General features: G+C 36.8%; 2 protein-coding genes across 3 annotated transcripts in view; one reads left to right on the top strand and one right to left on the bottom strand.

Annotated features, from left to right (window-relative positions):
- Positions 1-302: 302 nt before the first annotated feature.
- LOC131675042 (glutamate receptor ionotropic, kainate 2-like) overlaps positions 303-16304 on the top strand; it is a 2022482-nt gene continuing 2006480 nt past the window's right edge. Inside the window, exons 1-3 of the mRNA XM_058953868.1 lie at positions 303-407; positions 728-809; positions 882-986. The gene's annotated coding sequence lies outside the window, so the exon portion shown is untranslated. The remainder of the gene's footprint in view (positions 408-727; positions 810-881; positions 987-16304) is intronic.
- LOC131675029 (uncharacterized) lies at positions 1308-3632 on the bottom strand. Of its 2 annotated transcripts, none has more exons than XM_058953837.1 (5): positions 3494-3632; positions 2573-3079; positions 2263-2495; positions 1707-2197; positions 1308-1552 (listed from the first exon to the last, which is right to left on the bottom strand). In XM_058953837.1, exons 4-5 carry the CDS (start codon positions 2145-2147, stop codon positions 1364-1366), a joined length of 630 nt encoding a protein of 209 aa, XP_058809820.1. In that variant the 5' UTR covers positions 2148-2197; positions 2263-2495; positions 2573-3079; positions 3494-3632; the 3' UTR covers positions 1308-1363. The 2 variants fall into 2 exon arrangements, with proteins under 2 accessions (XP_058809820.1, XP_058809821.1); XM_058953838.1 differs by having other exon boundaries at positions 1707-2495; positions 2573-2810; positions 2948-3079.

Raw genomic sequence — 16304 nt, 5'->3', positions numbered from 1 at the left:
AACATTTGAAATATAAATATCGACAGCTGTGAATAGACTGAAGAGAAACAACTATTACTAAAAGAAAAAAAAAGTTAAAGTACGATTTGTACTTAAATCTAATAATAACTTCTTGCATACATTACTGCACATTGACTTTTTTGCGCATACTCTGAATGCAAGCATTGATTTCTTCCGTCAAGTAAGAATTTCTTTCAATTAATATTTCTTTCATAGATGGTTTTGCTTGGCTTCTTTTCTTTTTGAAATATAAAAGCCATCCCGTGCAAGGAATTATTTATAAATAAATATATATATAATGAGGAACGGTTGGAATGATAATATATGTTCGTACTGTCTAAAATATCAAGTTCAAGTGAATCAAAAGGCTTTCTACAGTTTTTCTTGTTTGGTGTAACCTTCGTTGAGTGAGTTTGATACATTTTCTTGCACGATCTTCCTCAGAAGGGTACATGTGTTGAAAAATCATTTTCAAAAATTATTTTGCTTCTTTTCTTATGTATTTTTCCCAATTCTCTAAGAGAATTTTGAGTTGATCAGTTATTTCAAATACTTTTATCTGTAACAGATCAATAAATATACATTATAGATTGTTTATTTATATTTCAAAAATTATTTACTATTACTTTTTTGTCAAAGAGAAATCATAAGTTCAAGCACGTGCATAAATAATTGAATATTAAATAAATTAATTAAAAAAGTCAATTTAATAGATTTATTAATATAGGAGATTATATAATTACCTTGTATCCCTGCATCGATGATTGTATTTTTGTATCCAAAATTCTTGAAACGTGGATCAATTGATGGTAAAGAACTTGCTTCTGTGTTGTTTGATTTATTATCTTCAAAATCATGGTTACTTTTTGCTTTTTCATTAGACTGGGGCATCTTGTGTGTAAATAATTTCTTGGAACTAGAAATTCCTGCTGCTAGTGTTAGAAATTCGGTTTCACTAAGACCGACATACTGAGGTTTCTTCAATGGTAAGTCAAACGAGTTTTCTTCATCATAATCAAAAATTATCCCTGCAAATAATAGAAAATTTCATTACAACGATTATTTAACAATGTTTTTACTTGTTTATTGATTATTATACTTGCTTTTTCTGGGATTCTGTGACTTGAACAAAATATGGCTGTTCTTTGGTGATATTGTTACTGATTCATTGATGTCTTGTAGACTTTCTAACACATTTGAATTTAAAGATGCAGATGAGTCTTCGATAGGTTTATAGTTGTGCTGGTTCTTTATTTCAGAATTTTTTTGTTGGTTATATTGCCGCTGATTGTTGCGGCTTTCGTAAAGACATTTTCAGATTTTATTGAAGAGTACAAATTAATTATATATTTATAAAAGTATATTAACTTGATTTTGGAGTTGAACTAAAGTGATTAAGCGTATACAAATTTCTTGGAACAATTTTATTTTCAGCATTGCTACGTCCTTGAATTCCTACGTTTATCAAACTTAGCGAATAATTTAATTCATGTGCATACATAGGTTTCATAGGAGGCGTCTTTTCCAATTGATTGCTACCGTGTAGAATGCTCTGCAAAATTTAATTTATTTACTATCTTAATATAAATACTGATATATAATTACAATTGTATATATATATATATATATATATAAGCAAAACACAGTAGTTTTATAAAAATTAGAAATTAATAATTAAAATTAATAATTAAAAAGTTATCTTTTACCTCTTTCGACATAAGTATTTCATTATGGCTTTCAATACGAGTATTGACAGAAATAATTGCATTTTCATCGACTTTGAAGCTTTTTAATAAAGATAATTTTTTCTTCAAAACTTTACATGACTCTTCACATTGAAGTAATTGAAATTGTAATTTTTCATTAATTATTTTATATTTTTCAGTTTTCTTTTTTTCAATGATGAGATTCTCCTTGTGCCTAAGACACACTAGTTCCATAGCATCTCGCTCAACAGTCATATTCTTCACAATTTCTTTTAAAGACAAAATTTGTTCATTATAAAAAGAAAGAGAATTTTCTTGTACTATTTCGATCTTTTTATCATCTACAATGATATTGTTGTTACTTTTTATATTTGTTTCTTGCACTTCTTGTTGATGTAGATCTATTTCCATGTCTGCACTTGTTTCCATAAATTTTCTCATTTTAAAGTTGAAAATTTGTGCATCTAAATTGGTTCTTTGCTACAGCATTACTAACATCACAAAATAATATAATATCAATACATTTTTTTACTGTTTTTTGAAATAACGTGCTCACTTTTTGATCCAAGATCTCTTCTTGCAATTTTTTGTTGTGTTCTTTAACTCTTTTTTTCGTTTCTTTATCTTCAGCGTTGATTTTTTTCTATTTATCAATATTTTCAATTGACACGTTTGTTGCATGATCTTTTTGTAGATATTCATCTATGACTGAAGTATTTAAGCGTGGAAAATTTCCTCTTTTGGCCTTGAAATGAGATAATTCTTCATCCTCTTCTAAAGAATTAAAAACTGTGAATATAAAAAAAAATAAATGTAGTTATAAACTTAGTCTCAATTAAATTTTATTACAACCATAGGAACCTCACCTGCTAAGCCTCCTATTTATACAGGTACTAAATTTTCAAAACCCTTCTCATCAGCCAGTTTGCACTCATATACTTTCTGCTCTTCATAATCATTACAATCACAAGGACGTTTGTCTTGGAAATCAACAACATCCGATATTTTTACAACTGTAATCTTCTTATTATTAAAAACTAATCTGACTTTTACGTGCGTTGGTTCAGTCACAGAACAATAAGTACGTTCAGAGGCATAACTCATCTTTGTATCATATTTGTACCACAGACAGAAGATTCAAGTGTTTTGAAATTTATAAATTTAAAATTTCTCCATTCATTGACGAATATTTAAAAATGAAATATTTTCCAGAAATCACAAAACAAAAAGTCAAAGTATACCTGAGCAAGTGTAAGTGAAGGAATAGCATAAAATACATCAATGACCGACCATGCAACTGAGATGGAAAAACAGAGTTTATACCCAGTGTTAAATAATTTATTAAGAGAACCGATGATGGTGCTGAGATTGAACTGGAATAAGATAAAAATAAAGTACTTTTGTTAAAATTTTTGTAAATACGCTAGTGTAAATACCTCTCTCTTTCTCTCTTTCTCTCTCTCTCTCTCTCTCTCTCTCTCTCTCTCTCTCTCTCTCTCTCTCTCTCTCTCTCTCTCTCTCTCTCTCTCTCTCTCTCTCTCTCTCTCTCTCTCTCTTGTATGAGGTATTCCAAGAAGCTGTGTTAAAAGATAAATGGGAATTTTCTTAGATATCTATGATATTAACTTAATGCTATAATACTACTAATCGTGACATGATTTAAACTTTGGTGTTGCTAATTTCTAAATACAAATTTTTTTAATACACTAGCATCTAATACAGCTGTAAATTCAGGCTTCAAAAGCTATTCGATTGATAGAAAAAAACCATCAAACTTATATACTTACGATATAAAGACTGTTCTTCTTCAACGACTTTTTTTCAACAAATTGACGTTGAAAAAGATGAAATAGCTAAGTTGGTTACTAATACCAGTGAAATTTATGGCTTCACTCCCACCAGTGCACCACGAGAATACTGCTGCTGCGCGCCACTGTCTGCGTGTATACACTCTACAGCTACACCACAGACATATAAAGTATAGACCGTCAGTCTCTTGGATATGCCGACGCTCCAGTGTAGAAAGAGAGAGAACGAGCCGAGTGAGCACATCTGTCTCTTTCTAATAGGGTCACGTGGGCTCTCTTCGCTCGAGTATACTTTTGGCGCGTTCAGCCGTGCCGTTCAAAAGCGAACATTGCAAACAAATTTTGTTTAAGTATGCGTTGATCGTTAAAAATCACCTTTGTTTAATAATTGAAAACAAAATGTAATGTAATTATTCCCAGTTATTTCAGCAATTTGTTTCGTGATGAGTTTATATACTACTATCAATGTTGCTATATCACTTGCAATGATAGCTGTGCCTTTTAAGGCATCATGACTTTTGCACTCGCGCATTAGAATCGTGGGTTCAAATCGCTCTCACAGATTTTTTTTAATTTCTAAATTAACATGTCAACATTGCACTTTTATTTATTTTTTATTTTTATCAACACACGACAATAGTTTAATTTAATTTATTTCAAGCAATCGTACCAACGACCTTATTTTTAGCTACTTGTTTCTTGCTGTTTATCATACTCCATTTTATTCTCTCCTGCCAATATTTCTTATTACTAGATGAATGAATAAAAAAAGATATATATTTTTAATATAATAGTTTTATGCTGTTTTCGTTGCATCCCTCTGGTACGTATACTATTTTATAACTTTCATCTTGAGATTTATATTATATTCGTTTTATGCCAAACAATCAATCAATGTAATTAATCGTAATCCCAAGTACTTTAAGTTAAGCTCCTGCACCTACAAATTTATATATAACTTCCAATACAAACCTGTCATATGCATTGTTGGACGTGCAAGTTAAGGCGCCATAACTTTTTGCATACGCACACTCGAGTCCTGGGTTTCTAATCTTTAGTTAGGCATATTTTTTTTCTAAATAAATATTGGTATATATTATTATTGTTGTTGTTGTTGTTATTATTGTTATTATTACTTTGTTGTTGTGTCGCGCTTTGCATTTTTATATTCTTTTTTCTATCAAAACATTTGAGCTTTTATTCTTTATAACTTACTTTCTGTATCATAACCTACGGAAACATGCATTTTAGTAGAGCATGCGTACTTTTTATCATTTTCATTTTTATTTGAAGAATGTTCTATATATCTAAATACATTTTTATGAATGTTAATTTACTTCAGATTTGAAAACGATAAAAGAAATTACATTGACGATAAGATCTTGATTTTCTTCTTTTGAAACAGCTTTGTTGCAGTATAATAAATATAATAATTTGGCAAATTGATTATATGTAATGTACAGAAAAAATTCATTATTCAAAACGTAAAACATTTATTATTAACATTAAGCATTTTAAGAACACAATGAATTTTGTAACAGGATAAAATATTTTTGTAAAATAATAGTACTTTTTAAAATCCATTACCAATGCCCTTAAACACCTTTGAATAATAACAGTTTATTCAGTCTCATTCTTATTCTTTCTTTTTATTCATAGTCTGTTGAAGCTGCATAATGCAGACGAATTTCCAGATATTTTTTTGCAACCATTTTTATTAGTTTGCGACGGGGGAGAGGGAGGGGAAAAATAATAGACGGTATTTCTCCGGTCTCGCACTGTCGCCAGCGGCGCGCAGTCAGCCGAGACAACGTGTACAGCTTTTATTTATTATGTTGGGCGCCAGCTACCGTGCTCTCGCGTTAGGAGAGCGTGGTAGTGCTGCAACGTTGGCTGGTTCTCGGCTCGGTGGTCCTGCTGGTCGCTGTGAGGTCGGGTGGTTCCCCGTTGCCTCCCTCCTCGTCGCCGTCGGTGTTCTTGCGCGCGTGGCCGGCTATCACCTGTGAAGAATGAAGCGGGGGCGCGAAGTCCTAGGCGACGATTCGGTCGAATCTAGATCGTATCGAGCGAAGGAGAAAGAAGGGGGCAACGGGTGGTTTCCAAGGCCACCCACGGCTGCGGCTCGTTCGGCTAGCTAGAAGATTCGGGGCATGGCGGCTCTTAACCCAGAAGCGGGTACATCAACGGAGGGCGTCATAGGGGCGCCCCGACTGACGGACTAGTGGTTCAGGGGGGGGGGGGTAGCTCCTTCCCTGCTGACTGGTGGCGTGGTGGCCGCGGCGGCGGCTATTGGCTAGGCGGTGATCAGGGCAGTCGCGTACGCGCTTACCAATCTCAAACCGATCGCGAAAGCTACGGGGGATGGGGCGATCAAGTGGGTGTAGTCAATAATAAGTCGGATGTAAAGATAATTCGGATTTATTATGCAAAAAAGGATTTCCCGGGTCAACCCCAGTGGTCTATCCCTCGCGATGGTCAGCCTGGTCTAGGTTACTGGGGGACGCGAGTGGCGTACTACGATGCGAGGCCGGTTTAAACAGACAACGATTCGGTTGAATGTTTCGGACTTCGGATATGATTCGAATACGTAACGTCGGTTTGTTTATTCGCGGCGGAAATTCCAGCCCGTTCGAAACAATTGCGCTCAGGAATTCAGTCGGTCGCGCGAAGGTTAGCTACTGTTCGCGGTGTTGACGGTACTTATAGCGATGCTCGGGAACAAAATAAAGGCGACGATGTATCTGAATTTTGCCGGTCGGATGAAGGTCTAACACGACTCGTGTGATGTTTAGATCGACTCGGAAAGGAATTTGTAGACACGCACTCTGGGGGAAATTCGTTTCACGAATGATAGCAACACGGCGACTCACGACGACGCTCAGAAGGTCGGTGTCAAAAACATGTACAGCAACGGCAGCGGGCGCGCGAAGGTCATACGGCATACCCGCGCGCGAACATTCGGCGATTAGGCGACAATTTCAAACGCAGGGCAATGAGACGACGTAACAAAGAAAACTTGGAGACAACGGCAAACGTTTCGGTCACAAGGCGTAATGCGCGCGAAGGTCATGCGGCACTCCCGAAAACGCGAGCGTTCGGTAATCATGCGACTACCTCAAATTGCGGACAATGATCATACATCGGCTCGGCAAAAGGATTTTCGGTGGTCAGCAATAAGTGGACGAATGCTACTGTCGGACGCGCGAAGGTCGTACGGCACTCCCGAAACGCGGCGGTCGACAATGCGTGGCAAACTCGCGATTATTGGTCATGCAACAGAAAATCAGTAGTAAGGAAAAGGTACTTACTCTTGTTACTTTTTCGGCCGATCACTATTCTGTTTGTTATCGCTGCTCGTTAATCGTTATTCGTTATCGCTATTTGTTATCTCTATGTTATCGCTATTTGTTATCACTGTTCGGACGCTTTTCTCCGCTATTCTCACTCTCGCTATTCTCTTTCTATGCTTATTGCTCTTCACTATTCTTTTCACTATTTTCTCTGTTATGCTCACTTTCGCTATTCTCTCTGCTATGCTCACTTTCGCTATTCTCTATTATGCCTATTTCTTTCACTATTCTCTTCTATATCTATTCCTTTCACTATTTCCTCTGCTATGCTTATCTCTCTCACTATTTCCTCTGCTGTTTTCACTTTCACTATTCTCTATTATGCCTATTTCTTTCACTATTCTCTTCTATATCTACTCCTTTCACCTTTGTACCGCGCAACAGCGAGGCTCGGCGGACTACTTACCGTCGAGGCTTAACGGTTACTACTGGCGCGCCGTTTTTCGGCGACGCGCCGCTTCTCCTAGTTTACTTCCCCTTTGTATTTGTTGATTGGTTGGTTTGTCGCTATGCCGGGTCTCAGCGCCGTCTATATTAATGTTTTTTACCCGCGCAATTTGTTTATTGGTCGGTCCTTCGCGCCTAATTTGCCTACTGGTCGCGAAGATAGCGTCGGTTTTCCCTCATTAGTTCGACCACCCCTAAGCTGATAACGATTGGTCGGTCAACTAGCGTCGCTTGTCTATTCTCTTCTATCTACCGCTCGTTGGTCTTACCGATTCCCCTCGCTCGCTTCCGATCGGTCTAGCATCGGCGGTCTCGCTCGCTCTCACGCGCTCGATCGCTCCTACTTCTAGTCTAGCTATGCCTGCCTAACTAACGGGGGCTTGCGATCAGCTGGTCGCGGCTGGAAACTTTAGGGGCTTCTAGCTCCCCGGGGGATTGTCGGATCGGGTCGTGAGTGCGCGAGGGGTTGTACGCGAGCGTAAGGGTCGTGCGAATCGGTCAGGGGGACTTCTAGAGGTCATAGTTCGCGAGGTCCGGGAGTGCGTGGGCGGGTGTATGGCAATAGACGCTTGGCCGCGCGTTTCTAGTGGGAGCGGGGCTAGCATAAGGCAGCGTGATTTTCAAGTGATGACGCATCATCACAAGTTGCGTGCGATGATCTGATAAAATTTCTTGTTCAAAAACGTGTTCACTTTGATTGAAAATGCTGCATGGTAACACGTGCATTGTCATCAACGCCATTTTTTTTAACACGTTTTTTTCAGTTACACAGATTTGTAATCTGAAGATTCTCTCAGCAATTCGGCAAATCTCAACAACATCGAAAGAAGCAAAAATTAATTTGCCATAGCATTTGCGTCGTTGCAATTTTGATATTGGCAAAACTTTATCTTTCCCACTTACATTGAGTTCTTCTACTTCCAATTGTTTACAACAAGTTAAGCACGAGATTTTTTTTTAATTATTTCACGACACTGCCAGATATTAGGTAACTACATCATTAACGTAGTCGCTTAAATGAATATCATCAAGGAGGTCAAAAATGGTCTGAAGTTCAATAGCATTAATTTCTATTGGGACTTCACCTTTTTTTTTAGAGTTGACATCTACTCTCGCAAGTATTGTGTCGTCGCGCGGCGTACAATTAGCCGATAAAGGAACACTAATACTAACATGCGCAAGTAACTTGCGATACGCTCCTTTGAATTGCCTAGCGGTAGGATTATTGTTAAATCCTCCGAATCTTCTAACGCACGAAAAAAAAGTTTCTAAATGATCCTGTGACAATTTGTATGTTAGCAGAAAGTGAAACTTTGAATATGTTGCATATAGATCTTCTGTGATCGCTAGGACATTTCTCAACCCAGTAATTAATCCTAAGAAACCAGTATGTTGTTTAGTTTTTAGAATGGGTGTGCCGTTAATTGTCAACGATTTAAAGTATTTTACAAGTTCATTAACCCTGCTTTTTTTCCTGCAAATTACTTCGCGATAAGGCATGCTTTCGTGGATCTTTGTTATAAACATTTCTTGAGTTTAAAATGTCGAAAACATCATTTACGTTCTGGCAAAATGAACTAGTTGCAGCAGAGTTTTCGAATTGATTCATATGCAAATCATCACGACAAAAATCCAGTGCTTTCGCAACGCTAGTACTGAGTGTTTGTGCAGCAATATTCACTTTCATTATTTCATTATTGAAATATATGTGCTTTTTCCGCAGTTTTGTTGTAGGATGCATTAGCTCTTTTTCTTGTACTTCTTGTAATGACTTAATATATTGAAATGAGATTATATCGCCGTTATCATCGATAAGGTCATGTTTGGATAGTGTATTTTGAGCCAATTTTAACGCATGACACGAATCCAGCATTGCATAAATTTTTTTAGTTTTCCCGTTATGAGTGTAGTTAAAACAAACCTCAGACGTACTTTTTCTCATACTAGTTCCGAGATTTTCTACCATACTTATATTCGATGAGACTCCGTCAAATGTTATATTTTTCATTTCAATATTGTTTTGCAAACAAGCATCCAACACTTCTTTCAATAATTGTTCTTTGCCCTTCCCATCGGAGCTTTTGATTAAATAATACGAAAGCGCTATCTTAAAATAACTATTCAACGCAACTAGCATGAACACCAACACGCTATTGGCTATTGATTCTTTTGATTGCTCGTTCAAAGAAATTTTGCTCGTTCCATAATCAACAAATCCAATCGATTTTTTCGTAGCTGCATCCCACTCTACTTTTTGACGAATTGCCATTTCATCACATGTTAAATTAAACACAATATGTTTTTCTTTTTTTTTTAGTTTCTTCCACTAATCTTTGTACACTGGCTATAGCTTCGTATGATATTCCAACCTTGACATTATACTGTCTCAAATAACTTCTAAGAGTTGACAAAGATGGTAAAAGTTCTCCAAAATTTTCATTTAAAAAGGTATAAGCATTCGGCGAATAAAAATGTAAATTTAGTGCAAAATTGCGCAATTCTTCAGGATACATTTTGTACCTTTTGCCTTGTAAAATATTTGAAAGTATAAGCAGTTTGCACACCACTCGGCAATGTCTACAAACGAAATAATAATTGATCACTGTTTTTCAAATGTGATAAAAAGAAATTATAAAAATAAATTAAATGAAGCGAGAGTTGCATAATATTAACATAACAATGTAAAGAGAAAACGTACTTTTATAAACTCTTCACTACCCTTGTTTAAACAATGTTTGGCTTTCATTGTCGCTTTAAGCTGCTTGAAAGTTTTCACAGAATTTATATAATTTCTTTGTAAATTCTTTTTAGTCTGCCTTGCATTTTTTACATAATCTAGAAAAAATTGCCACTTTCTTTCGCTAACAAAATCTTGCCGATTGTAGCATATACTTTGTGGCGGGGAATTTCGGGGGTTTTAACCGCGCTCCGAGTTTCTTCCGCCACAAGGCCTGTTTGGCTGTACCCCCGATTATTTAGGGCGCCAGACCGTCGGCTAATTACGGCGATCGTCGGAGGTAAGGCCAGTAAGGTTGTCGCGTATCTCGATCTGCTTAACGGCGACTGCGCAGGTTGGGCAGACGGGGGATACGCGTGATATCCTCGATTCAGGCCTTGGTGTCCAACTCTCCGCTTTCTACGTCTCCTTGATTGGTATGCTGGCAGCTCAGATGATGGCTCCTTAATTCAAGTCGTGAGTCCGTTCGAATTCGCGCGTATATTACCTATCGTGGGACCCGAAATATAGCGAATTGGTGATATCCGTATGTAACCGCTCGCGGCCGAAAATCACTAGCATGCAATCGAGGTAGGATAACACAGTAAATTTTATATAAAATAATTAATCACTTTATTGACGTATCCAGTAATTTACAAATAAGAGGTCGGAGTGAATAGGGTCGGTAAAACTATGAATAACCATAAAATGGCAAGGGTACAAATTAATCGAAATGTTAATAATTTTCCGGTCGGTCTTCGATTAACAAAGATGGTGGGAAGGTCAGCGCAAACAACGCAATCACGAATTTTTCTTGTCTGATCTTACCGCTCCCGCTCGGTTTACGAAATGGCGGAAAGGTCAGCACAATTAAATAAGTACGGTGATCTTATTCGGCTAATTCTACTCTCGTAATAATTTATTAGCGAAAGGTCAACGCGAATCCTAAATCACGAACTTTCCTTTGTTTGATCTTAACGCTCACATTCAATTTTATAAATTGGCGGGAAGATCAACACAATTGAATTAGCACGGTAATTTTATCCGGCTAATCCTATATTCGAAATAATCCCATTAACGAAAGGTCAGCGCGAGTATCCTAAATCACGAACTGTCTTTCGTACAAACCTATTACTTACTTTAGATCTACGGAATGGCGGACAGGTCAGCGCGATTCGATAGGCACCGGCGTCGACGGATCCACGCGTCGCGACGACCTACGGCACTGAGAGATTAATTCCCGTACTCCGCGATTGATAAAAGTGAGTGGCACTTTGCCTACTTACGATCTTTCCTTGCGGTTTTGGCGAACAAAATTGGCGAAAAAACGGAAGGCGTATAGCGCAAATAATCCTGCACGAGATTAGCTGATAGAAGCTCCTTCTAGCTATAGATCCAGTGGCAAAGTGGACGAGAATCGGCTTCTCGCGGTCAGAGATCGCTTTTCTTCTCCTCTTTCCCAGAAGAAATGTTATTATTGGTCGGTATGCTAATTCGGATATCGGTAGCGCCCTCCGAATATTTTATCATTGGTCCGTATGTAAATTAGAAGGATACAGCGCCCTCCTTAACTCTCCTACTTTCGTCGTTATTTACCCTCTCTCACCCCCCACAAAGGTAGTTATCATTAGTTGTCGGAAAAGATCTACCCCTACTCTTATCTATTTATCTATCCAGACGGAAATTAAATTTTATTCTAATTTGCTCATTGGTCGTGACGTCACTAGCGAATTTTGTCAGAGGTTCGAATTCGGTCAGTTAATTTATTATTTAAACCTAGTGGGGTAGTTGTCGCTCGCTATCATAATAGGGGTGTCGGTCGCATGCGAATTTTACAATTCGGTATCTATTCCATGCTGATTCTCTTTCAATTATAATTTTAATTTTAATTTGTCATGAATACGTATAAAATAACGTCGTTTCATTTGTAGCGCCCTCATCCTCGCATTTGCATATTATTTTATTTATCATTTCGTATCGTCTGTCTCGCTCGCTCTTGTTTGTCTATTTCGCTCGCTCGCTCTCAGTCTATCTCGCTCGCTCGCTCTCAGTCTATCTCGGCGTTTCAAAATGGCCGCTCAGTTTCTAGCACGTATGCCTCGTGTTCTTGTGTCGGTTGTTGGAGCGCCTCCTGGGGCGCTCCCGTGTCGGTTCAGCGACGTTCTCCCGGGTGTTTGTGTGGTTGCTGTTATTCTTGTGTATGGCGCTCAGGATGTCGCCGATGGTGTTCGGCAGCCCGACACAGCTGATTGCCGGCTGCCACTTCATCGGCGATTTTCTGCTCGCCCCAGGAGTGTCAGTGCCTCGTGAGTGTTGGTGTTGGTGTCTGGGAGTGTAACGGATCTGCATGTGTCATCAACATGCATTTCCGTTGCATTTCCCAGTCAAGTTTTCCATTTTTCTTTCGCCGGTCGGCAACACGTGGTCGGGAGTGTGTGTGAGTGAGTGTGTGCGTGCGCTCTCTTTTTCCGTGGTGCGCTCCTTTTTTTCTCTCTGTTCTTTGAGTGTCGTCGGATGGCATTTGACGAGTTTGTTTTGCCCATATCTCCGGCGTGGTTGTTCGGACATAAAAAAGGGTAATAGTTCTATATAGGGCGAGTTTGTCTTAATTTTATTCAACCGGTTACGGGGTGGCAAGGGACGGGGATGGCCTTTCTGAGGTGTTGCAAATAATGCAGCACCCAGAAAAGGCCTTGTAATTTATTTAATACAGTTAATTTAATTTGTTTATTAGTAGTTACCTCTTTTACACTGTTAACGGTGTGGTCTGTGGATCTATTTGAAAGATTTGTTTCGGATAAATTTAATAATGACTTATATTATAAACAAGTTTTCTATGTAAAAATTTCAATACCGGCAAAACAAACCTTTTCCTTTCGTCTCTATAATTGTTATACAAAAAATCAATGCTATTTGTCGATATATTATTATTATCAGATTTATCTCTGTTGACTGGAGGTTCTTCTCGCAAGCATGTATCTTCACTCAAAATTGATACTCTACAAATTCAATAATATTCATAACAATATACTATTTGCATAATTAATATATTTGGTACAGCGCGGAGTTTTGCAGTGCTCTTATTTGAGTTAGAAGTAACTGTTAGTTCAATTAAGTGATATTTACATAAAATTTAATTACTGTATTGAATAATATAATTATTCACAATACCTTTTCCTAGCATTTGCAATTCTTTCATTTTCATCACAATTGAGCTCATTGTTAATATAACTATGAGTATGGAGAATGATATTTTTTGTACTCGATGCTTGCAAATTGGCTTGCAGTGGTGAACTGCAAAAAAATCAATGCACATTATATGTAAATATAAAGAGTAGAAGGTATAAAATAATCTACACAAAAATAATTAATTATATAATTCATAAAAAATAATGTTTGAACTTTTATCAAGTTTCGTATAAGTTAGTAATAATAATTAATTACTACTTACAGCATTTTTTAATCACCGATTACATATAAAATAATCAAAGAATCTCTCAATGTTGAATTATTATGAAATAAAATATCAATATTATAAAAAACAAAATATTATAGAACAGTTACAAATAAAAAAGGAAAAAAAACGATTTGTCAATAATTATTAAACGGTGTTCTCAACAACTATTTACTTAGAAAAAAACTTTGTTATTATGACCACACGCGTTTGCATAAGTGCTCATTGCATTCATTTGTAAATTTTGTTACAATATAAATTGTAGTATAACTTTTGTATGAAGTATGTCGTGTGAAAGCTACTTATTTATTATCTATCTTAAAAAATGTGGAAACTAACTCTAAAAGTTTTAATATGTATAATTATATATAACAATTATTGTCAATTATCATGCTAAAATTTTTAAGTAGAAAGCAGAATCGCGCAATGGTTAAAAATCTTTCATTGTGCTATGAGATCGAGATTATTTTTTCATGTATAATATTGTACAACATGCACTACCAGGAAAATAGTCATATAGTTCCGTATAAATGAATAGCTTTTATCCGTTATCTTACACGTATAAACGAAAGATTATGTTTCATAATAGAATAATTGAAACAAATTAACTATAACCAATGCCACGACTGCATTCTGTTATGTGACAGAAATTGAGCAGTTTTTAAAACAAAGTCTCGGCACATAGTAAAAGCGTCAAGGCCAAGACTTCAGCGATAAGCTGCTGAAGTCAGCAGCGCACGTGTGCGCTGCTTGTTGAGCCTTTGCAGCAGAGACAAAGCAATGAGAAGGAGACGAAAAATAGGAAGGAGAGAAGGAGAGTAGGCTGCAGTAGCGAGGCAGGCGCGTCAGCAGTTGCGATTAGCCGGTTCTAAAGTACGGACGCTATTTTCGCCAGAGTATTAATTAAATCAACTTCAGTTAAGTCTCCGAGCACAAGAGAGAAAAGAGTTTGGCATTAATTATCGTGTTGTGAATGCAAATAGTGAAGCTAACACCACAAATCAGACTTATATAAACCAAAAAAAGGACCAAAACAACAGATAAAGCTAACACCACAAATCAGACTTATATAAACCAAATAAAAGGACCAAAACAACAGAGTGAGTACTTCCACGCTCTATTCTCGATAAAGCGAAATCTCTTCCTTGTTTTCTCTCTCTTTATTTTGATAACTACTTACTATATTCAAGGTTCCCCTTTTGGTGAATCCATTTGTTTGCGTACCGGGACCGGGTGTGTAACGACGACCGACCGCGTATTTTAGAATATTTATTTAATAAATCGTGAATTAGATAGTAACGCGATAGAGGTATCAATACTAGACATGTTATCTTATGTATCTAAATATATATAAATCTATCTTATGTTACCCGTGTATTTTCATTTTAATAATCCAGCGAACCGCTTCCCCCTCCTCCATTACTCTCGCTTATCCCTCGCGTGGACGAATTTCGGACATTGTAGGCAAAAACGCGATCTATTCGCTGAGACGGTCGGGGTACCGTACCGAAGGTTCAATTCGCCCGAGTCAGGACCACTCGGAGCTAAAACGGTCTAACACGTGGCCGTTTTGAAAAAACATCAAAACTGTCACGTAACAAATGGTAGCAGAGCGTGGTTTTGTGCCTTCGATTAGTTGCCGATAAATCATTGTGTCTTTTCTTAATTTTATTGATACGTATTTTTTTTTATATATATATAAACGTGTTAGCTCTGGAATTTTTTTTTTTTGGAACGGCACGTGGAGTTGAAACCCGAAGCGTTTCCTCCGCCGTATAACTTAAGTTTTGGCGAGGAAGAAATTTTCGGTCTTTCTCACGCTTTTGATTTCGCTGAAGTCAGCGGGAAATTTGAACACGCTCGAATTTCTTTTGCTGACTGAGTTTTTTTTCTTTTCTTTTATCCTCTTCGAGTGAATTCCTCGTGCTTTTTAATTATCTTGCAAATATTAACAAAATTAACTTAGAGGTTTTGTGGTCACCTATCTATTATTTAGTTTTAATTGAATTAATTACTTTCGCTAAGTACTTTTGCTTTAATCCTTTTATGAAGGTGAAGTTTTTTTTTCCTATTTTCCTCTTTTGTTGATAAGTGGTTTGGACTAACTAATTTCACTCTTCTCTTATTTCTTTTAAATGATAAGGCTTAGTGAAAAGTTTAGATGGGACTAGTAAGAATCCGACACTTTTATCTAATGGGGAGCGACTGATAGAATTTTTATTTGCAACTTTAGTTAGTTTTATTGTCTTATACTTCGCTAGAAATTTATATTATTCACTCCTGTAGGGGAGGTCAGATTAAAATAACGATTCAAATTACGGTAATTTTGGACTTGTAGATTTGAGTTTATTCCTTTTTTTTTAACTTTGTGTAAATTTTATTTGAGTATTATTATCATCCTTAATCGAATTTTGTTTTCTCCCTTAGCAATAATAATTATTATTTACTTTTATATTATATACTCATTTTGTGTGATTTTGTGATTTAGTGATCGCGTCTTATTTATTTATTTATTTTTTTCCTCGTGTATTTCGTCTCTTACCACCTGACTCCAAGAAACAATAAAGTCTTTCTACCATGGCGACTGAACAAGCGACTTTAAATCTTCTAACTAGTATGTCAGCAAGTTTTACTTTGCATAATATTGTGCAAGGAATCACGGAATTTGATGGAAAAAATGTTCCCCTAAAAGACTTTATTCACGACATCCGTAACGGAAAGGCACTTATAGCTGATACCCAAAAAGCGAATTTTATTTGCTTGATCATAGCGAAATTAAGGAGACCAGCGAGAGATTGCATTTCCGGTAAAACCGTAAATACT

Source organism: Phymastichus coffea, unplaced genomic scaffold, assembly GCF_024137745.1.
Source record: "Phymastichus coffea isolate CEN01 unplaced genomic scaffold, Cenicafe_Pcof_1.1 PCOF00015, whole genome shotgun sequence".
NCBI classification, from domain to species: domain Eukaryota; kingdom Metazoa; phylum Arthropoda; class Insecta; order Hymenoptera; family Eulophidae; genus Phymastichus; species Phymastichus coffea.
This window is presented reverse-complemented; position numbering and strand designations above follow the sequence as displayed.